The sequence below is a fragment of the Ictidomys tridecemlineatus genome, chromosome 10 (assembly GCF_052094955.1).
Source record: "Ictidomys tridecemlineatus isolate mIctTri1 chromosome 10, mIctTri1.hap1, whole genome shotgun sequence".
In the NCBI taxonomy this organism is placed as follows: Eukaryota; Metazoa; Chordata; class Mammalia; order Rodentia; family Sciuridae; genus Ictidomys; species Ictidomys tridecemlineatus.
This window is the reverse complement of record NC_135486.1, coordinates 106560083-106587194: the sequence shown is the minus strand read 5'-3', so window position 1 is coordinate 106587194 and position 27112 is coordinate 106560083. Positions and strand designations below refer to the sequence as shown.

At 38.2% G+C, this 27112-nt stretch overlaps 1 protein-coding gene across 5 annotated transcripts in view; it reads right to left on the bottom strand.

Annotated features, from left to right (window-relative positions):
- Nucleotides 1-27112, bottom strand: part of Rnf216 (ring finger protein 216) — a 139583-nt gene that overhangs the window by 78420 nt on the left and 34051 nt on the right. For 3 of the 5 annotated variants that reach the window (XM_040278660.2, XM_078023642.1, XM_078023645.1), the window contains exons 4-12: nt 25902-26741; nt 24877-24953; nt 22305-22407; nt 21257-21421; nt 10005-10119; nt 7813-7952; nt 4895-4945; nt 4001-4138; nt 106-254 (exon numbers count right to left, since the gene is read on the bottom strand). In XM_040278660.2, coding sequence (XP_040134594.1) covers nt 106-254; nt 4001-4138; nt 4895-4945; nt 7813-7952; nt 10005-10119; nt 21257-21421; nt 22305-22407; nt 24877-24953; nt 25902-26741 — 1778 coding nt within the window. The remainder of the gene's footprint in view (nt 1-105; nt 255-4000; nt 4139-4894; nt 4946-7812; nt 7953-10004; nt 10120-21256; nt 21422-22304; nt 22408-24876; nt 24954-25901; nt 26742-27112) is intronic. The other 2 variants (XM_078023643.1, XM_078023644.1) reach the window with 1 other exon arrangement.

Sequence of the window (27112 nt, the reverse complement as noted above, 5' to 3'; positions counted from 1 at the left end):
AAGAAAAGCCAGGAAACCTGGAAGATATAGCTTTGTTACATAATTTCCTTCCCCTGATGCTCAGGGCAGCCTTCATATTTGGGAAAGAGCTGACTAAAAACTCACCTGACAAGCTCATCAGCATAGGCTGCAGCAACTTCCTCTTCAGCTTTTCGCTCATAATATTTATACAGGATGGTCTGGGGAAGGACTTTCTCTAGTTCACTGGTTGGGAATGAACATGTGCAGCTGCCTTCCATGCAGCTGAGCTCTGACTAGAAAGTAAGTAGGCAAAGAAAAAAGAAAAGTCAAGCAAGTCTTCAGTAAAAAAACCTCAGAGGTTAAATAAATCTTTCAACAGAAGGCAAACAATAGTTAAGTGATAGAATGAAGTGGCAGAATGCAGATCTCTCTGCCTCCTGCCTCTATGAGAAATCACACTCCAATAAGGACAAAATGAAACAAAAACACAAAGTCCATCTAGTAGTGTAAATCACAATCCAAGAAGATGGAAGGTGGAGGGCATATGGCTTAGTGGATGGAAGGAGGAAGTTCTCAGATAAGTATCTGAAAGGGAGATGCTGGTCAGAAGCATGCTGATTCCCTCTATAAATCCTAAAAAGCAGGAGATGCCCCAGGTAGATAGAAGGATGGGGAAAGGGTAGAAAAAATCAAGAAGTGGGGGAATTGTTTTGGCCTTCAGTTCCAACTCCCTTTAGAGGGAACCAGGAGATTCCCAGAGAAAGGCATTGCTAAGGTGTGGCCTAAACTCAGGATTTGTGAAGCCTGCACACTGAACAGAGAATTCTCCAGCTCCTGCCTCCCACTCAGCTCTAGGATGTTGGAACGCTGGGCAGGATCCACACCCAAATCCGGTAGAGAGACCTAAGAGAGTGTCATTTAAGGTTCACAACACAAAATGCTATCCAGGCACCTACAGTCAAATTCACCAGCCTATAATCCTCACTACTCAAACAGCTTCCAAACAACTCTTTAATATGAAAGAAAAGCTTAGCCATCCGAGGTACATTTTCAACAGGAAAGACAGACACAACAAATCAGATATATGAGAAAAAGCATCTTAAAAATAAATATAGTTGCCGAGCGTTGAGTGTACACCTATAATTTGAGTGACTTGGGAATAAGGCAGGAGGATCACAAGTTTGAGGACAATCTTAGCAAATTGGTGAGGCACTAAGCAATTTAGTGAGACACTGTCTCAAACTAACAAAAAAAAAAAAAAAGTGATGGGGATGTAGCTCAGCGGTAAGGTGCCCCTGGGTTCAATCCCCAGCAATAAATAAACAATTTAAAAAATACAGATAAAATCTAGGAAGCAGGGCTGGGGATGTGGCTCAAGCGGTAGCGCGCTCGCCTAGCATGCGTGCGGCCCGGGTTCGATCCTCAGCAGCACCACATGCCAACAAAGATGTTGTGTTCGCCAAGAACTAAGAAAAAAATAAATAAATGTTAAAATTCTCTGTCCCCCTCTGTCTCTCACTCTCTCTTTAAAAAAAAAAAAAAATAAAATAAAATAAAGGTGTTGTGACTATCCACAACCAAAAAAAAAATTAAAAAAAAAAAAAAATCTAGGAAGCATTTATGATGTGTCATAAAAATACTTTTTTTTTTTTTTTGTGGTGCTGGGGAATTGAACCCAGGAAAATACACCCTTTAAACACATGATCTCATTTAATGTTCACAGCAATTCTCAAGAATATGCAGGCAATTATAAGTGGGAGGCCCAAGGGCCAATGCTTTCTGCTAGACTCTAAGAAATCATGCTTTTTGAAAAACAAAATCTTTTTTTTATTTTCAAATAATGTTAGACTTTTAAGAAGTTGCAAAAATAGTACAAAGTTCCTGAATCCTCTTTAATCACTTTTCCTGAAGTTAAAGTTGTATACAAAACACATCACACTTAAAATCAGAAGCTAACAGTGGTATAATCCTATTAACTAAGCAAGTCTTTATTTCTACTTCATTAGGTTTTCCAATATTGTCTTTTTTGGTCTAGGATCCCTCATGACCTCTAGTTGCCATGTGTTCTTTTCCTCTTCCAACCTGTGTTAGTGTGATAGCTACACATTCTGGTTTTTATCCATGGTTCCCTTGGCCCTTTTTATTTCCTAAATGACGAGAACTATAAGGTAGTTTGACCAGAATTATAAGGTAGTTGGCTTTTTGTCCTTAATTCCTAAAGCAGCTCTGAAATAATTTCGGAGCAATAAAGGTGAAAGACAGTCTTAGCAAGGTCCTGAACAATTCATCGAGACCATCTCTAAATAAATACAAAAAAAGGGCTGGGGATGAGACTCAGTGGTTAAGTGCCCCTGAGTTCAATCCCTGGTGCCAAAAACAAGACACCAAAAAACAAACAAAAAAAACTCCCTCAAAAAACAGTCTATCTCTTGTCTGATCTCTTACCCTCTGTTCACTTGTTCTCCCTCACCTCCAAGGCAAGTTAGAGAAACCAGAACTTCTCTTCCTCAAGGCTAGTCATAGATCTAAAAATATACTCTTAATCCTTCCAGACCTTTCTTTGTAAAAGTTGACTGCAAAGAAATTCTCTGACCTACTTTTTTCTGTTAGCAGATCGTAAGTCCTGTCCCTTATCTGGAATGAAAGCACACTGCATACACACCAAGAAGAATCTGCACTGCCAGGGTTTGTTGGGTCTCTCTATTAGCATTAGAGCATGCTTTTTCTTCCCATCACATTTCTACAAGATTGTCTATGCTTCATTTGCTTCTATGCAATGAAGTAATGAAGTCTTCATAAAAACTCAAAGAACAGGATTTGGAGGGCTTCTGGACAGCTGGGCACATGGAGACTGATAGGCAGGTGAACAAGAAGTCAACTATATTCTGGGAAGGTGGTATATTCAAATTCCATGTGGACAGAAGCTCCTGTGATTGGGACATTATCTATGTATCCCTCTATTTGGCTGTTTACTGGTATCCCTTACAATTATCCTTTATAAAACATTGGTCAATGTAAGTTAGAGCTTCCCTGAGATCAACAAGCTGGCTCAAGTGAATTAATTGAGCCTAAGGTATTGATCATGGGAACTCCAATTTGCAGCCAGTTGGTCAGAGTGCTGGAGGCCTGAACTTTCAACTGGTGTTTGATATTGAGTACCGAGCATCTCAACCTGTGGGACCTGAAACTCTAAGTAGCCACAATTCAAATGACTTAAGAAGATATCCAGCTGGTGTCCACTAAACTGACTACTTGCTTGCCTGCTGGTGAGGAGAAATCCCCACTTATTTTGGGGTCACAAAAGTGATCTGCAAATGTACAGTGGAAGAACCTAAGGTTGAGTCTGTTTTCCCTCTATATCCTCAGAGACAGTGACTCAGTATTTGTTGGTCTTTCATGACCTTGGTACTTTTGAAGAGTACTGGTCAGTAATCTTGTAGAGTGTTTCTCAATTTGAATTTGTCTCAAGAGTAAACTGATATTTGACATGTAAGGGCAATTTCTCAGTGTAGCTTCAGGAAATATGCTACATGCTGGTGCATCTTTTATCACTCATGATTAAAAAGGCCTCATATAAATGACTGTGTTAGTTTTTCTGTTGCTGCTGGAATAAGACACCATTAACATTAGTGGTATAAAAAACATAAAACTCCTTTCCAGATTGCCTTATGCTGGTGTTAAAAGAAACTAAACCCAGACAGAGAAATATGATCTTATTTTATACAACTATAAAATCCTTTAAAACATGCATAAAAACCACTAACATTCTCTCCTGTGTTCAAATAGGTCATTCTCCCTTTGGTTCATCCCACTGATTGTGAACAGGAAGGTGGGGCAGGGCATGGGGCATGAAAGAGTCCTATCATTCCCTGAAGACTGTTGTGCCTAGAACCAACATAATCACACAAATCAAATTATGCATATATTAACACACTGATAGAATTCTACCCACCCCAGCAAAGCTCCTGGTCTATCAGCGTGGTTGCCTGAGTGTGACTGTTTCCTATGTATGGGTATTACACAGTACTACATTTCTTACCTTTCCAGATCCAAAGACAGCCTCTTGGGCATATCTGATGAGACATTCTTTGCAGAACAAGTGAGCATCAGCACATTGTGTCAGCTCCTCGAATGGAAACTCCCCATAGCAGCAGCGGCACTCAATTAGCTGGCCATCCTATAGGCCACAGAGACACATGTGAATGCCCAACACCCACACACACTCACACTAGAGACTAGGGGAGGACTTGTTTCCTATCTTCTTAAGCCTCCCTACCCCTAGCATACATTATGAGTTCAAAAGCAACCCCCAGGAGCCATGAAATAACAATGAGCTGTTTTCTGCCATCTAAACCCAGGTTTGGATGCCATGGCTAGAGATAGTGAGCTTTCCAGCAACTCTGGAGACTGAGGCAGGAGGATCACAAGTTTGAGACCAACCTCAGCAACTCAGTGAGACCCTTTCTCAAAATAAAAAATACAAGCTAACTAAAGCACCAATCTCAAGTAACATACCAGGATCTAATTCTTCATTGCAAGAAAGGATCCAGCTACCAGCCCATTCTTAGCTCTGCTAGAAAAGGCCACTATGTAAGATGGAAGATATCACATAGAACATCCCTGGCCCAAGGCCTTCCCACCAACTCTTAAGTGCTTTCTGAGGTCTACATTTTTCTTTACACTCTATGTACTGGATTCCTGATTATGTTCTATAATATGAACATCTCCATCACTATCTTTCCTTCAATTCTGATTCAAGCTATACTATTAGTTCATGTACTTCAAAGTAACTTGGGTAAACTACAAACTTTGAAGATCAACAGAAGGTTATTCAGGACAAGTATGCCTTCAAGACATTGAAGAAATGTTATTAAAAAAGAGAAAGTGCACAAGAACACCCAGAATAAATGAATTAGGTGAGATTTCAAAATACCTTCTGATATTGTTCTTCATTCATCTGCAGAGCAAGCAAAAAGTCTTCATGCTAAGGAACAACAACAACAAAATTATATATTCAGATACAAATTTAGTAAAGATAAAAACATTTAATATTTACTTTCATAAGCATACAGCTATTATTAATAGGTATCTCTTCAGTTACAAAATTAAATAGTTTAAAATATCACCTGAAAATAAATTCACATAGTGAATAATGGAAAAGATTGATACATAACATACTTGTGAATAGAACAGCATAAGCAAACAAAAAAACTAAACAGGTCAAAACGTATGATATACTTTCTTGGTGATTTCACAAGGTACCAGGCACTCAGGCATATTACTGGTAAGAGCATAAAATAGTACAACCATGATGGAAGGGAACTTGGCACAGATTCACAATGACACTTTTAGGGGTCTGGCCCAAAGATACTCTTGGGTAGAAATATGAAAGGATGCATACACAAGCTTATTTATCATAATATTTTTAAAACCAAAAACCTGGGGAAAAAGTCTGAACATCCAACAATAGGAAATTGTCTGAATAAACTCTGTTACTACAGATAATGGGGTACTAGGCAGTTTAAAAAAAAAAAAAAAAAGTAAATCTCTGTGGATTGTTGCGATGTGACTGCCAGGATATATGACTAAGTGAAAAAAGCAGGGGCAGATGAGTGTGATTCCTTTTGGATAAGAAAGAGGGAGTTGGGGAATGTATCTCAGAGACTTGCCTAGCATGTGCGGGGTCCTCACGCCAATTCCCAGCACAGCAAAAGGAAAAAAAAAAAAAAAGAAAAAAAAAAAGGCAAATAAAATACATTATGTCAATAATACACATATTTGCTTTTACATAAAATAAGGAAATATCAGTAAGAAAGCTGGATGTGGTGGCACACCCACCTCAACTTGGGAAGTTGAGGCTGGAGAATTACAAGTTGAAGCCCAGCTCAGACAATATGCCAAGACCCTGTTTCAAAATCACCACTGTTAACAAAAACCTAACAAGAATGTCTAGATATGGGGGAGTGAGAGCACATGCGGGAAGAGTCAGGATAATTTTATAAAATTGAAGAACAAAATCAGACTAAAAAAAAAAGACAATTCAATGAAAGCTGAAAATAAGCAGAAATAAACTTAACTGTTCACCAAGTTAATGGCATGATCACATTTGTTCTTGATCTTGCTAACACTGCCCAGGCTGGCCTGGAACTCCCGGGCACAAGCAAGTGCCCTGCCTCAGTTCCAGTAGCTGGGACTACAGGTGTGTGCCACTGTGCCTGGTTCATTTTATATTTTTAATGATATAATTTCATAAGAATTATGTTATTAAGAACCAAGATTTTTAGTAAAGAAGTTATACAAACAAAAAATTAAAGTTAAAAAAAACCCTGTAAATTAAGTTTTAAATAGAAATCTCAGCATGAAATTCCTAGTAAATAAAATAAAATACTTTGGAGAAATTGTTGATTCCAGATCCAGCCAAGTCACAGAAAGCACAAGTTGAATCTAGATCACTTCGCTGTGTTAGAAAGCAAGTAAGTGTTAAGAGCCTACCATGGTCAGCACAGAGGGACTAAGCTGAAGGAGCTGCCCTTGGCCAGAGATGGAACAATCTAGACATCAAGAACAACAATGACTATAATTAACTAAGTTACACCCATCAATCTGCCAGTTCTTTCTAAAAATGCATTTCTAATGCGATCGTTGGTGATTTTAACAATCACAGGAATTCTGTGATGGAAAGATGAAGAAGACAACTTTGCGAAAGTTCTAATGTCTGGGATCTAGAATTTTACCACTGGTCACAAATAATCATCACTTTTTTTCATTTTTAAGAAAATTTCTGCTAAATACCCAATTTTGATTAATTATAATTTTTCCATCAATCATTTTTTCAAGTAAAAAATGATATTCTGCAAAGAAAAAAAAAAAAAAAAAACAAAGGCTAATGCTATTACTTGTAAATCAATCGTTCAATGCCTCCTGTCAAGACAAGCATCCATCCCCGAGAGCAGCAGAGGCACTTTATGTACACTTCTCATTTTCTCACACAGAATATTGAAATCTTCAGGGGTGAAAATTTGATAAAATAAAAACCTTTTACTGCTTTATCAAAGACACTTTCAATTGAAACTAAAATTTTAGAAAATGTGAGTACAGGGTGATAAAGACAATAATTATTGGTTCAGTTTTGTGCTACTGCCTTGATTCATGCTAAGATATCAGGGCTTTAGTTCTACTGATGAAAATTCAACATGGTAAAAGAAAGCAAATGACATCTGTGCATCACTGTAAAAGATGTGACTATATAGATCCCTTAAAAAATCTTGGGGAACCCACGAATGTGGGACCATATGAGAGCCACTGATTCAGAAGATGTTCATTTTATTTTTTAAATATTTTTTTAGTTGTAGTTGGACACAATATCTTTGTTTTATTTATTTATTTTTATGTAATGCTGAGGATTGAACCAAGAGCCTTGCACATGCTAGGTAAGCGCTCTATTACTGAGCCACAATCCCAAGCCCCCAGAAGATGTTTATTAAACAACCAATATATGTATATTCTGGTTGACTTGCACATTTGGTGATATATTTAGAAAAATTAAGGAGCTAAACTAAATAGAACCTCTCATTACTCTTTAAAGGCTGATGGAGGTAAAATACACATGATACTAAACTCCAATTAAAGTTCTCTTAACATTAATTTGATTTATGAAACTTGGGCCAGTATAATTACAAAAAACCTAGCTGTTTTTTTAAAAAAAAAAAATGTTGTCATATAATTAATTACTCTAAACAAAGGGGAAATCCTGGGCTCAGTGATAGAGCACTTGCCTAACTCTGGGTTTGTATCAAGCCCAAGAGCAAGCAAACCAAACCCACATCCCAAGACCAGAGCACATCTTCCTACCTCTGCCATCTCTTTGATTTTCTGCTCATAGAACTCTTGCTCTTGTTGGACAGCTGGAAGGAGGGCACGCCGATCATAGGACCTACAATGTCGCCGCTTATTTTCCAGAAAGAACATCCTCTTTTCTATTTTTATGTCACCTAGAAGATATTTAAGAATGCATAATTATGTAGTCAATTGTCTGTAGGAATTCAGGCCAGCAACTTCCAGTCTTCTCTGGTTTAGTCCTCCACTGACCCTCTTGGCTGTACATTTCAAAACTGATCCTAGAACACATTCTAGCACTGAAGTCGATTGCATTCCTTCCTGTTCCTTGTCTACCATGAATCTTTCAGCCTCCCCACACCCCACTGTATGCTCCAATTGTAAAGCCTCTCCTACTCCATCAGTATTACACTGTATGCATATATAGTTTATTACCTATTCTACTAATTAGAGCATTGGTTTATAGTTTATTATGAATACAGCTGCTTGTAGCTGTTGATGAATGTTGTTTGTAGTTCAGTTGGATTTACATGGAGGTGTAGAGTTGCTGAATCACAGGATAGCTTCTCTTTACATTTCTGTTTTTCTCTTTGGGGGTGGATTAGGCTTAGTTTTAAGGTTTAGAAAATAATTCAATTGAATGCCAGTTGTTCTACATCTCTGGCAATACCTCATTATCATCAGTTTTTAATTTTAGCCATTCTAGTAGGTACAAATTCCTCTCCTCTCTCCCTTCCTTTTCTTTTTCTTCTGGTCCTGAGGATGAATCCAGGACCTTGCATATGTGCATGGTAGGCAAGTGCTCTACCACTGAGCCAAACTCTCAGTTCTGAAATTTTTAATTTTCTTACACTTTCAAATTTGAAAACTCTTCACAGAAATAGCACTACATAGATTCATAATAAATAATATTTGGAACAAAAGATATAAAAATAACATATATCAGACATTTAACTAGTCTGTTCGGGTTTTCTTTGAAATTTGTAAAGGACAGAGCTGACCTGACCAACAACAAAAGGTAGACCATCTTACAAAGTAGACTTTCTTTTCTCCACCACTGAAAAACAGAAACAAATAATGGGGAGGAGGTATGTAAGAGAGATACCTAATTACAACTGTACATTAAGTAAGCCAAGTGAAAAACAACCTACATATTGTTCCCACTTTCTCATTCTCTCAGAGACCAGTGAGAATGTCATGTCAGAGGGCACTGCTGCACAGACTTTCAGAGGGACCTCAGGAATCATACTGTAGGGGATAAAAATCTAGACCCTGAGGAACTAGTCCAGAAATTCAAATACTTTCAAAATGATTTAACTTGTGGTATCTCCATTTAGTCATACTCGAAAATAAAATTTGAAAGTAAGTGTACATATAACAGAAAAACAAATAGGTGAAAAAGAAAAGGGAAAAATAGTCCTTTTTTTTTTTTTAAATTAGGGACTGAACCCAGAGATGCTTTGTCTCTGACTTACATCTGCAGCTCTTTTTATTTTTTTATTTGGAGATAGGGTCAAAGGCCTAAGTTGCTGAGGCTGGCTTCGAACTTGTGATCCTCCTGTGTCAGCCTCCCAAGTCACTGGGATTACAAGTGTGTACTACCATACCTGATGAAAATATTCCTATTTGTGACATAATCTATGGAAAAAGCTGCCGTAAACTCTTTTGTTGAACACAAACAACTCAGATGAAATGTTTTAAAATTAATCAGGCAACCTTTTGGGAGGGATCAGAACTAAAATAATGTCTCAGAAAGGGCTTTCAGCAGTTATTTCATCAATAAGAGTAACAGAATTTGAGAAGCATGTGGCTATTAGACCCACACTGAGGTGAGTAAGTGGACCACCTCTGCAGTGAGCAATCATTAGCCGAGGTGGCTACTATTGAAGAATACTAAACCTTCGAGACAGTTTTTTTTTTTTTTCAAGCTTAGAGTGTCCCCACTTGCCCACATGTGAATTCTTTAACCTTGCTCAAAATTTTTGTGTCATAATGTAACTTAAGCAGGAATAAGGAAGACAACACTGTAGCAACTTTCTATAAATTATGAAGTGATGTCTAAATAGTCCTTATGAGTCACTCCTTAGCTCAGCATGACACTCTGTAAGCAGCAGATAACACCACCTCCTTTAGTGACCACACCAAAAGGGAAGGCTTGGCACTGCAGCTTCACATGCTATCAGCTATAACATTCAGCTTGCCATTACCTTGTTCAAATTTGAAATCTATGTAAGAATATTGATTCATTTCTTTTCTTTTTTTCCTTTTCCCACTGGTTTCTGGTGAAAGCTCCTGCCACTTTTTAATGGCATCAGAAAAGGCCTAAAAATTGAGAAAGGGTAAGGTTACCACTGTAAATGGAAAACAAGAACAAGCAAAACACAGGCCATACCCAAATCTTACTTCACTCAGTGAGCTACCTCCCCTGCTCTGCTCAACAGTGGTAAGTAGTGGTGAAATAAATAAGTAGCATGTCATTATATTCATTTTCTTTTTTCATAAAATGCTACAGAGGCAGAATAAAAATGCTTACTGAAAGATTAAGGGACAGCATTAAGAAAATAAAATATAAGTTGTTTCTGCACGAGTACAGGTTGAATCATGTGACACCCAGCTGTGAGCTGTACTTTGTTGGCTCTCTCACGTGCTGTTTGTTTAGCACTCTCTTCTCATGCTCTTTTTTCTTTGCATCTACAACTTTCCTTTTGTACTGCATGCTGGAGTTCAAAATTCTTAAAACCATTCTTATCTCTTTTCTTCCATACCTTCAAATTTCTCTTTTTGATTTCTTAAATCTTCCTAATTAACTCTTAATGAGTTCAAGTCTTTGCCATTTAAAAAAAAAGAAATTCCTTCCCCTTTTGATCTCATTTATCTTTCACTGGTGGCCCTTCTCTCTTCTGTCCCTTTACAGCCAAACTTCTCTGAAGAGCAGTCTAGATGCTATTTCACCATTTTCCCTCCTGTTGTGAGCATGCCCTTTCTAAAACACCTGCAACATGGTACCAAACCTGACTTTTCACCTGCTATCTGTGCTTATTAACAAGAAGCTAATGTCAAGTATGATGGCACATACCCAAAATCCCAGCTACTCCAAAGTCTGATACAGGAGTATCCAACTTCGTGGTATCAAGTTGAATCTAGGCAACTTAGTGAAACTTGTCCCCAAAACTAAAAGGGGTTGAATGTAGCTCAGCAGTAGAGTACCCCAGGGTTCCATCCCCATACTTCAAACAAATCCATAAGGGGCTAAGTCTACCACCTACATTTGAGTCCTCTCCCTTGATCTGCTAGCAGTATTTAATCATGTTAACTGTTCTACTCTCTTCCTTCCTCTCTGTCTGCTCCTTTTCTGGACTCCTCTCTTCATGTTATAGTCTCAGTTCTCTCTCTTTGCCTCTGCTCTGGTTCTAGGGATTAAACGCAGGGGCTCTTTACCACTGAGATAGGGTCTTACTAAGTTGCTGAGACTGTTCTGAAACTTGTGATCCTCCTGCTCAGCCTCCTAAGCAGCTGAAATTACAGGTGTGCACCACCATGCCTGGCTACCTAGGTTAGTCTCTCTAGGTACCTCATCTAGTCTGGTGAACTTGTTTTCCACATGTTGATAACCCTCAACTTTCTGCATTCAGCTCAAATTTCCAACCTTTTTGGTCAATTAAATCACCCAAAGAATTTTTTTGTTTTTTTCCCTTGGCTGTCTTATGGGGTATACTCAGCATGCCAGCCATTCAATGTTTCCCAGGCTGAATTCACAATTCTTTCCCTGAAAACAAGTTCTTTGTTTTTTGGTACTGGGGATGGAACCCAGGGGTACTTTACCATTGAGCCACATCCCAGCTCTTTTTATTTTAGGTCTGCGCCTAAGTTGCTGAGGCCAGCCTTGAACTTGTGATCCTCCTGTCTTACAGGTATGTGCCACTGCACCTGGTGTGAACCATATTTTTTTTTACCATGTCCTTCCCTTGAGTAAATGACACTACTGTTTACCATGCCCTCCCCCAATTTCACCTAACTGCTACTTAGTCCTGTGACTATTTTTTAAAAAAATATTTTTAGTTTAGACGAACAATACATTTATTTATCTATTTATGTGGTGCTGAAGTTTGAATCCAGTGCCTTGCACGTGCCAGACAAGCACTCTACCACTCAGCTACTCCAGCCCTGGTCTGTGACTACTATGTCATATTCAGGGAGATCCTCTATGGGTCCTCTGTCACCCCCTTTTCTTTCAAAGTATTTGTCATGGTTGTAATTAGTTATTTGTTTGCTTCTCAGATTCACTTCATCTCCTCCACCACAGTGTACACCTCTGAAAGACAAGGAATGTTATGATAGCTCATGTGCATCCTTAACTCGTACAGATTGCATGGAGCACCTATCAGGGGATAAATGGAGAGTTATAAGGGATATATATGAGTTACAGATAGGTGGCTATAGGCAGGTGGCTAATGAATATATTCTGAATCTGTTCATCTTGGAGAAACAGCTACATATGTATCCATGTGGTAAAGTAATAAAAGAAAACAAGCACCTTAGCTATAGAAGAAGGATGGATCACCTTTTACTTTAATCTACTCCCATACCTGCCCTTATGGCCTTTCTACTATCTTTGTTCTCACAGAAGTCCTCTGAGGCAGGCAATAACTCCTTTATAGGAGAGGAAATCAAGGCTTAGAGCAAAAGGACTTGCCCATGTCAAATCCTAGCCAAGCCAGGTACAGTGGCACACACCTATAATCCCAGCTGCTCAGGGGCTGAGGCAGGGAGATTGCGAGTTTAAAGCCAACGTCAGCAAAACAAGGTGTCAAGAACTCAGGGAGACCCCGTCTCTAAATAAAATACAAAATAGGGCTGGGGATGTGGCTCAGTGGTTGAGTGCTCAAGATCAATCCCTAGTACCAAAACAAAGCAAAACACACAAAAAACCAAAATGCAGCCAAAGCTGGAATGACACTCAAGCAGTATTGGAACTACAATACCTCTCCTTAACGCCAGCACCTTGTCCTCATACATTCAATGACAGCTCATCAAAGTTAGCCAACAGCAATATCCATGGTATTACCTTTCTGCCTCTCCAAATGAAGCTTTCTGTGGCTAAGGAACCTTGCTTTCTAGTCCTTTTTTCTGGAACATCCAGGCCTTTAGGTTCTCACTGATCTTAAAGTCACATTTTTGCAGTCAACTGCAAGACTACTAATGTTTACCAAGTCTCATCTAAAGGATGCGCCATGCTTTAACTAGAGTGTTTGTAGAAGTCCAGGAAAGAAAGTTGGACAAGAATCATAATTCGCATTTCACAAATGAGGTAACTAAAGTGTATGTGCCATTTTCAGCATGCTATGAGACTTGAATATGAACTCAGAGCTCCTGAATGGTGGTATGCTTGTTTTGTAACCAAGCCACAGGTTGAGGGTCCACACAGGAAACCTAAAGGGATCATAATCCTATTTATTTAATACTGTTTCTAAATGTCAGGGGAAAAGCCATATAATAACAACATTAACTAGTACTTCTATCTATAATAATGTGGTAAATAAATTAAAGGAGTCTCTAAATCCTTACCTTAATGGTTATCTCAATAATCATTACTTCTATTACTATTGATTCAAAGCCTAATTAAATAGATCAGACAGAATCAGATTATAAGATGAGAATTCTTTTTGAGAAATGCTTATCTATGCAACCCCAAGGCACACAGGCCACTTTTTCTGGGCTCTAAGCGTTTGTACGTATCATTGCTCAGTTGAAAACATTTTTCCAAAGACTCTGGTTCATATGTTTCCTAGTGCTCTCAACCTTATATCCCTAACCAGAATGGAAGCTACTCTATGTGCTACTTTTTTGTGTATGGTAGTGGGATCCCACTCAGGGCCTTGTGCATGCCAGGCATGTGCTTTCTCCCACTGTGCTACACTCCTAGCTCCTACATCATAGTCTACTGATGCCAGTATTTTCAGGGTTTGCCTGGTATCCACCATCAAGTAAGAATCCTAGAAAGAAGAGGTATTCAAGAACAGTATTCCTTTGGCTGTCTTCTAGACTGCATCCTCCCAGTTTAAATTAAGCAGCCACTCAAATACTAATGCTGAGAGTTAAGGATATAGTCTAATAAGATTTTTAGGACATCAGTTACAATGGCTGAAGCTTCTGTAACAAATAACCAGGAAACACTACAATGGGTATGGGATGCCATTAAGACTGCAGGGTAAACAGAGACTCTATCTTTGTAAAGAAGCTGGGTCCGGAGCTGGGGATGTGCAGAGACCAAGATGACCATTAAAGCCACATGAAAAACAGAAGTCCAAGGGGTAGATATGGTGAAAACAACTACCTTAGAGTACAAAAGTTAAGAGTGGGTTAAAAATGATGGCGTAGGGCGAGGGATGTAGTTCAGTGGTAGAGTGTTTGCCTACCGTGTGCAAGCCCAGGTTCAATTGCCAGCATGGAAAACAAACAACAATATGAAACCCCAAGATGGCTCAATAGTATTAAGCCCCAAAAGGGAAGGGGCTATGTACTATTCTTATGATATTTCTGGTGCATGGACTGAGGTAGGCAATCAACAAGCTGAACAAAAGAGGTATTCACATCTGTGGCAAAATTATCTAGAAAAAAACTAGAGGGGAAGTATTTTCAACACAGTGGGGCTCTCAGTTAAGTGTGAGTATGCAAATCAAGACAGACAGTTGTGGGATCTAGAATGCAGGAGAAAGGAGAAAAGTGACGGGATTTCCTGAGAATGAAGGTGAAGGTAAGTCTCGGGATGATGGTTGTGCACAAAGTACAGAGAATAGACAGAAAAGCCTGGAGCAGGGAGGAAGACTGGGATAATGAACAGAGGGCTAAACTGACAGCTGAAACAATATGCAGAACTGTGTTTGAGCTGTTGTATCTGGAGACTTAGCTAACCAAAACAATACAACAGAAAATGAAAACATGGGGGACAGTTAATCTTAACACCAGGGTAAATAGAAAATTCAACAAAGGAAACATTATGATACTTGCCCAGCAGTGAACATTCCCATAATCATAATAAAGAAAAATATGAAACTTTGAAAATAGATTTGACAAAAAACATGTCTATCAAAAAGATGAGTATGTGTGTATATAAGTAAGAGCTAGGATCCTTATCTGTCACAAGAGAAAGCTACAAATAATTTTCAAAGCTCATCAGTTCAAGCACAAATATGTTAAAAAATATGGGGGTAAATTTCAAAACAAAGATAAAAAATGGATAAAGTAGAGAAGCTGCCTCTGGAGAGCAGAGGAAAAGGCTGAAGAAGAGGCCTCAGCCTGCCATTTAAAAAATTATAAACAAGGGGCTGAAAATACAGCCCAGTTGACAGAGTGCTTGCCTAGAAGCACAAAGCCAAGGCCCTAGGGCTCATTCCCCTGCACTACCCCCACCCCCCAAATTATAAATAAGCATTTTAGCAATATTTGACACTCAACAAGGGAAATGAATTGATAAATATTCATTTTACAATGTATTTGCTGCTATGAATTTTAAAGGTTTTACCAGTTCCCTCGATAGAAGTTATTCATTAAAAACACTTGGCACTGAGATAGCATTTTTGTCCCTAGAGAGCTTTACAACCAGAAAAAAATTGTAAAGGCATAGAACCGTTATAGCTATTCTGGGGTTCCCAAGGCTCCTATCTACAGAAGACTTCCATAAAAAGAGGTGAGCTGATATAAAACTGCACACACACAGGGAGCAGCATCTCCTGCATGCTGAGCTTTCCCACCCTAGACCAGAAGCAGAACAGGTTGGGCACTCTTTGGTGACAGTTCTCTATGGTTTGAATCCAGTGCTACAAACCCAAGGAAGGTATAAGTCACCCGAAAGCTCTTGTAACATCATCTCAAGGACTGGCTCTGAAAATAATGCTGCAGTGGCTCCAATAGTGCAGTGGTTGCGTGGTACTGAAATGAAAATCATGCTGCAGTTTAGGCCCCCACCCTCCCCACCAGTTGTTTCATCTAATTCTTCTAATAGCCAAGCAAGAGATCCACTTCACGCTATAAGAAAACTGAAGCTCAGCAAGTTTTAGATACTTGCTCAAATCACAGACTAACAAGGAGCAGAATGGGAATTAAAATACAAGGTAAATAAAACAAAACAAAAATAAATCTACAAAACAAAAGTTGTTTGATCAAGGTTCTAGATAATTTAGCTATTTATATGAAATGCAGGGGACAATGGAACTAGTTAATAACAACATGGGGTGTAGTCAGCAAAATTAGAATTGTTAAAACCTCTATGATAAACAACCCATTTTTTCTAATAAAAAAGCTACAAGAGCCAGGTGTGGTGGCTCAGGAGGTTGAGGCAGGAGGATCACGAGTTCAATGCCAGCCTCAGCAAAATCGAGGTGCTAATAAGCAACTCAGGGAGACCCTGTCTCTAAATAAAATACAAAATAGGGCTAGGGATGTGGCTCAGTGGTTAAGTGTCCCTGAGTTCAATCCCCAGTACCAAAAAAAAAAAAAAAAAAAAAAAAAAGAAAAAAGAAAAGAAAAAGTTACAAGAAAAAATAGCGTGGGAAGGTGTGAGGATACTAGAAAATTAAGCAACACATTAATGAATGGCTATAAATAGACTTTTTAAACACTTTTTTTTTGGTAGTTGTAGATGGACAGCATGCTTTTACTTATTTATTTATTTATTTTTTTTGTGGTGCTGAGGATTGAACCCAGTGCCTCACATGTACTAGGCAAGTGCTCTACCACTGAGCTACAGCCCTGGCCCTATAAACAGATTTTACTTGAAACCTGATGTGATCAACAAGCTGTGAATTGGCTTCTATCATATTCAGAGAAATGTGAACCCTGACTGGATACTGATGATTTCATTTTGAAGGTGTGATAATGGTATTTTGATTTTGTTTTTAAAAAGATTCTTCTGGGTTCAATTCTCAGCTCTGCATGTAAAAAAATAAAATAAAGGTCCATTTACAACTAAAAAAAGTATTTTTTTTTAAAGAGAGAGTGAGAGAGGAGAGAGAGAGAGAGAGAGAATTTTTAATATTTATTTTTTAGTTCTTGGCGGACACAACATCTTTGTTGGTATGTGGTGCTGAGGATCGAACCCGGGCCACACGCATGCCAGGCAAGCGCGCTACCACTTGAGCCACATCCCCAGCCCTAAAAAAAGTATTTTAAATTAAAAATTGTGCACCATGATCAAGTACGATTCATCCCTGGGATGCAAGGCTGGTTCAATATACGGAAATCAATAAATGTTATTCACCACACCAATAGACTTAAAGATAAGAACCATATGGCCATCTTGATAGACGCAGAAAAAGCATTCGACAAAGTACAGCATCCCTTTATGTTCAAAACATTAGAAAAACTAGGGATAACAGGAACTTTCCTCGACATTGTAAAAGCTATCTATGCTAAGCCTCAGGCTAGAATCATTCTGAATGGAGAAAAATTGAAGGCATTCCCTCTAAAATCTGGAACAAGACAGGGATGCCTTCTATCACCACTTCTATTCAATATAGTTCTCGAAACACTGGCCAGAGCAATTAGACAGACGAAAGAAATTAAAGGCATAAAAATAGGAAAAGAAGAACTTAAATTATCACTATTTGCGGATGACATATTCTATACCTAGAAGACCCAAAAGGGTCTACAAAAAAACTACTAGAACTAATAAATGAATTCAGCAAAGTGGCAGGATATAAAATCAACACGCATAAATCAAAGGCATTTCTGTATATCAGCGACAAAACTTGAAACGGAAATGAGGAAAAACACTCCATTCACAATATCCTCAAAAAAAATAAATACTTGGGAATCAACCTAACAAAAGAGGTGAAAGATTTATACGATGAAAACCCCAGAACCCTAAAAAGAGAAGTAGAAGAAGATCTTAGAAGATGGAAAAATATACCCTGTTCATGGATAGGCAGAACTAACATCATCAAAATGGCGATATTACCAAAAGCTCTCTATAGGTTTAATGCAATGCCAATCAAAATTCCAATTGCATTTCTTGTAGAAATAGAGAAAGCAATCATGAAATTCATATGGAAAAATAAAAGACCCAGAATAGCAAAAGCAATACTAAGCAGGAAGTGTGAATCAGGTGGTATAGCGATACCAGAGTTCAAACTATATTACAGAGCAATAGTAACAAAAACAGCATGGTACTGGTACCAAAACAGGCGGGTGGAACAATGGTACAGAATAGAGGACAAAGAGACTAATCCACAAAGCTACAACTATCTTATATTTGATAAAGGAGCTAAAAGCATGCAATGGAGGAAGGATAGCATCTTCAACAAATGGTGTTGGGAAAACTGGAAATCCATATGCAACAAAATGAAACTGAATCCCCTCCTCTCACCATGCACAAAAGTTAACTCAAAGTGGATCAAGAGCTAGATATCAGAGACTCTGCGTCTGATAGAATGTGGGGTCAGGCTCCAAAATCCTTAATAGGACACCCATAGCACAAGAGTTAATAACAAGAATCAACAAATGGGACTTACTTAAACTGAAGTTTTTTCTCAGCAAGAGAAACAATAAGAGAGGTAAATAGGGAGCCTACATCATAGGAACAAATTTTTATTCCTCACACTTCAGATAGAGCCCTAATATCCAGAGTATACAAAGAACTCAAAAAATTAGACAATAAGACAACAAATAACCCAATCAACAAATGGGCCAAGGACCTGAACAGACACTTCTCAGAGGAGGACATACAATCAATCAACAAGTACATGAAAAAATGCTCACCATCTCTAGCAGTCAGAGAAATGCAAATCAAAACCACCCTAAGATACCATCTCACTCCAGTAAGATTGGCAGCCATTATGAAGTCAAACAACAACAAGTGCTGGCGAGGATGTGGGGAAAAGGGTACTCTTGTACATGGCCAGTGGGACTGCAAACTGGTGCGGCCAATTTGGAAAGCAGTATGGAGATTCCTGGGAAAGCTGGGAATGGAACCACCATTTGACCCAGCTATTGCCCTTCTCGGACTATTCCCTGAAGACCTTAAAAGAGCATACTACAGGGATACTGCCACATCGATGTTCATAGCAGCACGATTCACAACTGTGGAACCAACCCAGATGTCCTTCAATAGATGAATGGATAAAAAAATGTGGCATTTATACACCATGGAGTATTACACAGCACTAAAAAATGACAAAATAATGGAATTTGCAGGGAAATGGATGGCACTAGAGCAGATTATGTTTAGTGAAGCTAGCCAATCCCTAAAAAAAAAAAATACCAAATGTCTTCTTTGATATAATGAGAGCAACTAAGAACAGAGCAGGGAGGAAGAGCAGGAAGAAAAGATTAACATTAAACAGAGACATGAAGTGGGAGGGAAAGGGAGAGAAAAGGGAAATTGCATGGAAATGGAGGGAGACCCTCATTGTTATACAAAATTCCATATAAGAGGTTGTGAGGGGAATGGGAAAATAAACAAGGAGAGAAATGAATTACAATAGATGGGGTAGAGAGAGAAGATGGGAGGGGAGGGGAGGGAGGATAGTAGAGGATAGGAAAGGTAGCAGAATACAACAGTTACTAATAGGGGATTATGTAAAAATGTGGATGTGTAACCGATGTGATTCTGCAATCTGTATTTGGGGTAAAAATGGGAGTACATAACCCATTTGAATCTAAAGGATGAAATATGATATGTTAAGAGCATTGTAATGTTTTGAACAACCAATAAAAAGAAGAAAAAAAAAGGAAAAAAATAAAATAAAATAAAAAATAAAAAGAATCTTTACCTTTTTGAACACTGAAATACTTGTGGAAAAAAAAAAAAAGATGTTTGAAATTTGCTTCAAAATTATCTTGAGGAGGAAAATAGCCAGGGGTAGAGATGAAACAAAACAGAGAGAATTGAGGATTACCAAAGACAAGTGATAGGTAAATGGGGGCTTGTCATTCAACTTTTATTTATTTATTTAAAATTTTTTTTTAGTTGTAGATGAGCACAATAAGTTTATTTATTTATTTATATGTGGTGCTGAGGATCAAAAACAGTGCTTCATACACTCCAGATGAGTGCACTACCACTGAGTCACAGCCCCAGCCCACAATCTTTAATTATGTAAAAGTACACATATAAGTCTATGATGTTTATTTTTTTTTTTTAAAGAGAGAGTGAGAGAGGAGGGAGGGAGGGAGGGAGGGAGAGAGAGAGAGAGAATTTTTAATATTTATTTTTTTTAGTTCTCAGCGGACACAACATCTTTGTTGGTATGTGGTGCTGAGGATTGAACCTGGGATGCACGAATGCCAGGCGAGCGCGCTACCACTTGAGCCACATCCCCAGCCCCCAGTCTATGATGTTTATAATAAAGAATTACAAACAAGCCCAGGGAAATGTGACCTGGTCTCTACAGTGAACATAAATTCCTGAGTGATCACTTTTGCGAGTGGCAAAGAGAAGCAGTACTATTAGTATTATATAAGAATGTCTTTGGGTCTACCTTCTATTCTCCTTCCCACAGAGCAGTCTCTGTCTTCAATGCAGAACTCTCATGCATCATTCTAATATAGCAAGATGCCCTAAACTGTCATCCCTCCTATCCCACCTCCATCCCCCAGCACCAGGTTTTAATCTAGCAGTACTCAACCTTTTTGTTTATTTTTTAAATTTTGAGGCAGGGTCTCACTAAGTTGTCCAGGCTTGCTTGGAACTTGTGATCCTCCTGCCTCGCCCTAGCTGGGCTTACAGGTGTGCACTATGGAGCCCAGCACCCTGTGGATATCTTAACCATTAAAATAATTCCATGTTTGGCTCCTGGGAAGCCCACGTTTTCAGGGAATTACAAGCACACTGGCAGAACAGGATTTAATTATAGCAAGGGGAACAAAAGGAGTAAACTAGGGATGTTATTGGTGCTCATCCTATCCCAAATGATCAATGCAATGGAATGGGCACTGTGCAATATGCTTCTCATTTAAATGAGTGTCTGTGCTACCTACCAGACACCTGAACCTAAGTCCTGGAGCACAGGTCTTCACATGGTATTTCCTTTGGAATCCTCAGGGAAAGTACTGGGAATTTTTAGGAGCTGCCTACTCTCTCCTGAGGCAAACCACTGTCACTGGACACCACTGTGTTCCTGACACCACTGAGCCACCTGGAGGATGATTGTGTGACCTGTCCCAAGTCAAAGCAAATGAGGCAGTAGCGGAGTCAGCATGCCCTTCATATTTCATCCTGCAGTCCACAATAAAGTATATCAACCTCTAGTCTTCATGGTCAAATTGAAACCTACCTGCTTTTACTCTAATAATTCTTTCTGATTAATAAATACCTTTGCCTATTTATCTTTACCCTGACATACTCCTTAGCTCTCTGCATGATAAACCATCTCAATTTCTGCCAAGCTGAGTTCTTCATTTCTTTATCACAAGAAATGTAGCCAAAAGGTTATGACACCAACAGGAAGATCAAGTAGAGTACCTTTCGAGTGATTGCATAGTGTCCTTTGAGCTCATGCAGGGCCCACTTAATGTCCTGACTGCTGAGCATTTTGAAATCGGCCATCAGGAGGTCTGCAGCTTGGATGAAGCAGCGCTGGTCAAGAGGAGTCAATTTGGAATAGTCAAAAAAGTCTATTTTAGGCAACTGAAACAAGAGAGAAGCACAAAATTAGAGGCCAGATAGTGCATTTCCTAATGAAAGAGAAATAATTTTAAGAATTACCTGTTACAGAAAAGAATAATCTCATTTTTCTCATAATTACTCTATGAGGGGGTTTATCAGCTCCAAACAGAGAAGAAGAAATGGTGGATCAGAGATCTTAAACTAGTCCAGATACTAGTTAGAGTAAGATACAGCTAGAGATTTGAACCCAATCTTTCAGCCATCTTCCTCCCATAAAATGTTTAGAGGGAAGGAAAAAAAAAAAAAAAAAAAAAAAAAAAATCAAAAAATTTTTTTTCCTACTTCAGAACATGGAAAAGAGTCAAATGAAACTGTGGGGAACAGACGACCAATCACTAGAGCTTAATGCATTGGTTTGAACTACAGCTTCCTCCATGATTCAAAATACTGAAAGCTGGTTTAGATCACAAAGACAATGATTAATAAAATGTTAACTTTTTAGTAGCAACACTGTTGGGAATACAGGTGATTAATGTAAAATATTTTAGCTTTTCAGTGTGTCTAAAAATGTTCATAATAAAATGCTTAAAATAATACTACTATAACAATACAAACAATCCTGGCCAATTCTTGTTCCACATTAAGGAATTTCCTCTGTAGGATTAAAGATAGGAAGGATTTGCTTAACTCTGTGGAAAAGGAAAGATTAAAGGAATAATTAAGGAATTCAAAATGGCTCAGGGTGAGAGATTCCAAAGTACTGGTACAATGTGAGATCCTATCTTAGGGAAAATAGTTCAGTCTTTAAAAATATGTCCACACAAAAATCTTTCTTCCCATAAGAATAAAGAAAAAGGCACAGCATTTTCAAGTAGAAATGGCAAAACTCACATAGGACACTTGCCTTTGTATCATCCTGGCTGGCGAGCAGACTGCTGCTGGGGTTGATAATGATTCTATCTTCTCTCTTTGGATAATCTGGATTTTCCAGAAGAAAATTACAAAGTCTGCAAAAACACATGATGTTACTTTCGTACTGCTTCTAGCCCCACAATGCCCACTAATTGAAATGTAGTATTTGAAAATAAAGGACATCTGGCCCATCAAATAATCAAGATGTTTGCAGCCAGAAAAACTAAACAAATAATAAACAAAAATAATTACAATGAATTTCTTTTTTGCTTGCTAATTTACAAAACAATGAACATCCTGATAACCGCAAACTTCTCTGAAATTTACCCATTAGTTGGGTGTCAATGCAAGGAAGTCACTGAAATTACTGATGGTTAAACAGTGTCAAATTGGGGCATTTAGAAGAAAAGTAGATATTATTTTTTTTGTAGTTGTAGATGGACAGCATGCCTTTATTTTGTTTATTTTTATGTGGTGCTAAAGATCGAACCCAGTGCCTCATACGTGCCAGGCAAGTTTTCTGCCACTGAGCTATAGCTTCAGGCCTAAAGTAGCTATTCTTCATCAAGAAAAGTATGAAAAAGTTAACTATCCAAGCTCTTCATCTATTAGCAGGACGATCAGACTGTACTAGGTAGGAACCCACAGCCAGGGTAGGGTTTAGAAGCAAGAAAGCATCTTTGCTTGTAGGGCAATTGTGGCTTCCCCTCTTCTCTATCCTCAATCCTGATGATGTGTAGGGTAACCCATCTTCATCTGGGTGCTCAACCCCTAATTCCTTCCCAATAGCCCTGTTCTCACTTCTCTCGTCCAATGTCAATTGTGGGTCCTCTAAGATAGATAGGTCTAGCAGGAAAATGAGAGAGAATAAGCGCTTACCTCTAGCTCCTTTTCGAACCCAAGTGAAAGTGAAAGGACTACACAGAATGATAGCGATTCCGAGATCTTAGTTTATAAATCTCAATCCTCATTCTAAAAACTTAGGGTTTCTAAGAGACTGAGAGATTTCAGGTTTGAGGCAGAAGAAGTTCAAGGCAAGTCTAGGACACTATGATATTATCTGAGTAAGGAAGTGCTCAGAGTCTAATGAGTCCACACCAAAAAGATATAGCTGCATCTTAAGAAACTCCCTCGGTTAAAAATGAAACAATTTCAGTATTAAGAAAATGACTGTAATTGTTTCTAAATCATGATCTAAAACTCCTTAAATTCATAGTTATTTAGAAAAAAAATAGCAAGAAGTAAAACGAAAAAAAAAATCACCTTTACAGCAGAATACAAGATAATAATATAAGTGGTAAATATATGGGTATTCACCAATTTTTTATGGTAAAAAATGATCTATGTGGGGGGAATGAGTGATATTAAAAAAACCATACAAGCAGGGCCTACTATTAATTAAGAAGATAAATAGATTAAGAAATCCTAATCCAATCCTGGTTTAAAACTTGGCAACTTGCTGCCTCTGGATAGAGACAAAGGTAGAATTATGCAAGGCCACTACTGGCATCGACCTGTCGCTGTACAAATAAGAAAAAAGGAGCTGAGGTGAACAGCCCACTTGTACCCTTGGCTGAGAACCACAGAAGACTTGGCTTTTGAGGACAGAGGTTTAAATATACTACTTCTTCTTTTGTTAAAAAAAAAAAACAAAAAAACTACATTAATTCTTTGAAAATTTGATTAACCTTCAATATTCAACATTTCTTTATAAATTTATACCTAGTGTGGTGGTGTATAGCTGTAACCCCACTAACTCGGGAGGCTGAGGTAGAAGAATCACAATTTTAAGGTCAGCCTCAGCAACTCAGCATAACCCAAGCAACTTAGTGACACCCTGTCTCCAAAAAAAAGAGGGCTAGAGAAATAGCTCAGGATTAAAGAGCCTTTGGGTTCAATCCCCCACACCATAGTAAACAAATAAAAAATAAATATGCAACTCTTTCCCTTTGGTACACTAGAAGGAAGACAAAGAGCTAAAGAATAAATAGACTTATTTTTCATTTTATTATCTTCAGGACACTTTTCCCATGCATTTATAGGCAGATTGGTTACAAAACATTTTCTGTTACTATTGTAGGGAAGAAAACAACTTTAAACATCATGATCAAAGCACCAGCAGTGAATGCTCAGGAACAATCAGGTATCATAATTACATAATCATGGATTCTCCAAGAACCAGAGAACAGTCTGTATATGACTAATGTTAGAATTACCATCATTAAAAGATATAGTGCTAAGTGAAATGAGCCTGTTGGAAAAGGACAAATACTGTATGATTCCATTTATATGACAGGTCTAGAGTAGTTAAATTCCTTAAGACAGAAAGAATGGTAGATACTAAGGACTGGGAAAGAAGAGGACATGGAGTCACTGTTTAATGGGTGCAAGGTTTTAATCTGGAAAGATAAAAAAAAGAGTTCTGCAGATAGTTGGTAGTGACTGCTGCATAATGATTATCTACTTAATGTACTGAACTATACACTTAAAAATGGTTAAAATGATAATTTAATGTTATATATTATTTACCACCACCAAAAAAAGCAGCAGGGTGGTATACTTACACATTCAAATCATAATAATTCTTCAAGTGAATTATTTCTTCAATATACCCATTTGCTACATCTGGAAATCTTGCTTCCTGTGAAGGAAATAAGAATACTATATTTCATTCACTAGAAATAAATGGCAATTAAAACCCAATGGTAATAAGTGTAAAAATGAATCACTAAGGACTTTTTAAAAAAGGGGCTGTAAAGCAGTTCTGTATGTGGCTTAAAATTAAGCACTGGGTTCCCAGGTTCATCAGAATACACAGAAGATGAAGTCTAGAGGAGTCCTACATTTGGCCCATGGTCTCATTTTGCACACCCATTCATTATATAAAACATACTGAGTACCACTACCCAGGCAAAAGGAACCCAAAGACAAATGAGATAAAAATCCCATGCCTGCCCTCAAGAGGCTCACACATAGTAAGCCAGATGGCAAAACCCTGGGTGAAGAAGGAGAGATGGGGACTTCATCGAAGGCAAAAAACAGCTGACTAAAGACATAAAAAGGCCTACATTACTCTTCAGAGTGGTTCTGTCCAACAGAACTATCATGATGATGAAAACATACTTTATTTGCTGTGAGCCCCACATGACTACTAACACTAAAATGTGACCCAGCCACTGGAACCTAATTTATAATTTTATTAATTGTAAGACATGTAAACATAAACATCTGGAAGTTTACATATAATTGGGGGTACATGCTGTCATACTGGACAGCATGGGTCTAGGAAATTCAATAAATTTGCTGTAAAGGTTTGACTCTAGAGTGAACTTGAAGCCTTTGAAAAACAGGGATTTGCAGTTTGCAACACCATGGTATGTAGCTACTACCCCAGAAGGCTTCCTGAAGATTAGGTATAGATTAAAAAATTCTGATTCCATTTTCATTTCTTCAGTTTATTTTTTTTCTATACATTGAGATATATGTACTTCTTATGAAAATAAAGTCCACATTTTTCTTTTTTTGAATGAAAGAAAACTCAGCAATATTTAATGCCTACATTTTTATAATAATAACAACAACAACTTACTGTTTCCTTCACTAACAGTGCAACAAGGTCTTGATCTACCTCAGCAGTATCTTGCCCCCAGAGGTTTTCCAATTTGGCCTCCTGAGATCCTGGTAGGGGAAAGGCTGGCCCTGGCTCTTCATCATCAGTCGCTAACTGTTGGTCTTCAAGCTCTCCTAGAGGATGGGCAGGCTGAGGAGAAGCAGAGCCTGGAATCCCATCCTGCTGGCCTTCTGGTCTTGGAAAAGCTGGCCCTGGGAGTTCATGTTGAAATAACAAGGGGCCCAGTTCTGCTTCAGGCTGCCGCTCCTGGGGAACAACCTGATTTGTTCTCTCACGGGGCTGCTGGTTTAGAGACTGGAAGTAAGGATGGTCTATCCAACAGTCTTCTTCAATGGCCTGATCATCTATTAAAGCAGACGATTCTCCAAGATTTGATAAAAGCTCTGTCTCTGAGTCTTCAGATGACTGGTTCTGAGCTTCCAAAGGATCATTTTCTGGGAAAAGAAGGCCGTTTTTTCCCAAGATAATAATTTTTGGTTCAGATTTAGGGTTGATGTCATTTGCTCCTTGGTTATGACTTGGTCCAGGTTTGGGTTCTCTTTTTGTTTGGTGAGTTTGCTTAGTGAATTCAGAGACACCAGGAGGCCCAAGATCCAGAAATTCACCGTAGTCATCCTCAGAATCATCCTGTGTCCCAGAATCAAACAACGAGTAGTTACACATTGAAAAGTAGCTGCGCTTATCTGATTCAAAGGCTGCTCTAGACTTTTTAGGTCTTTCTTCTCCCAATCTTTTCAGATCTTGCCACTGGGCAGCTGGTTTGATGAGATTGGGTCGTGATGTCTGAGGTTTGTTTGTCTAAGAAAAAATGAAATTTTAATAATAATAATAATAATAATAATAATAATTCAATTTATTTTCTATGTCTATGCCTCCATATGTGCTTATACTAAGTTTCTGCAAAAGAACAGGAAAGAAAGGGAAACCAAAAATGTCCTCCCCCCAGTGTTATTCTTAACACTGCAGTATAATACTTCATAGTTTGTCAAAATGAAAGTAGCCATTTATAGATGTGAAGCATCAGTTTAATGAAAGAATGCCAACACAGCAGAGACACCAAAGTTGTTCAATTAACATGAAAAGAATATAAATTTCATTAGTAATCAGGAGAACATAAATTAAAACAAGAAAAAATTTCCCAATTAGACTTTTAGATAGTATAAAGCACT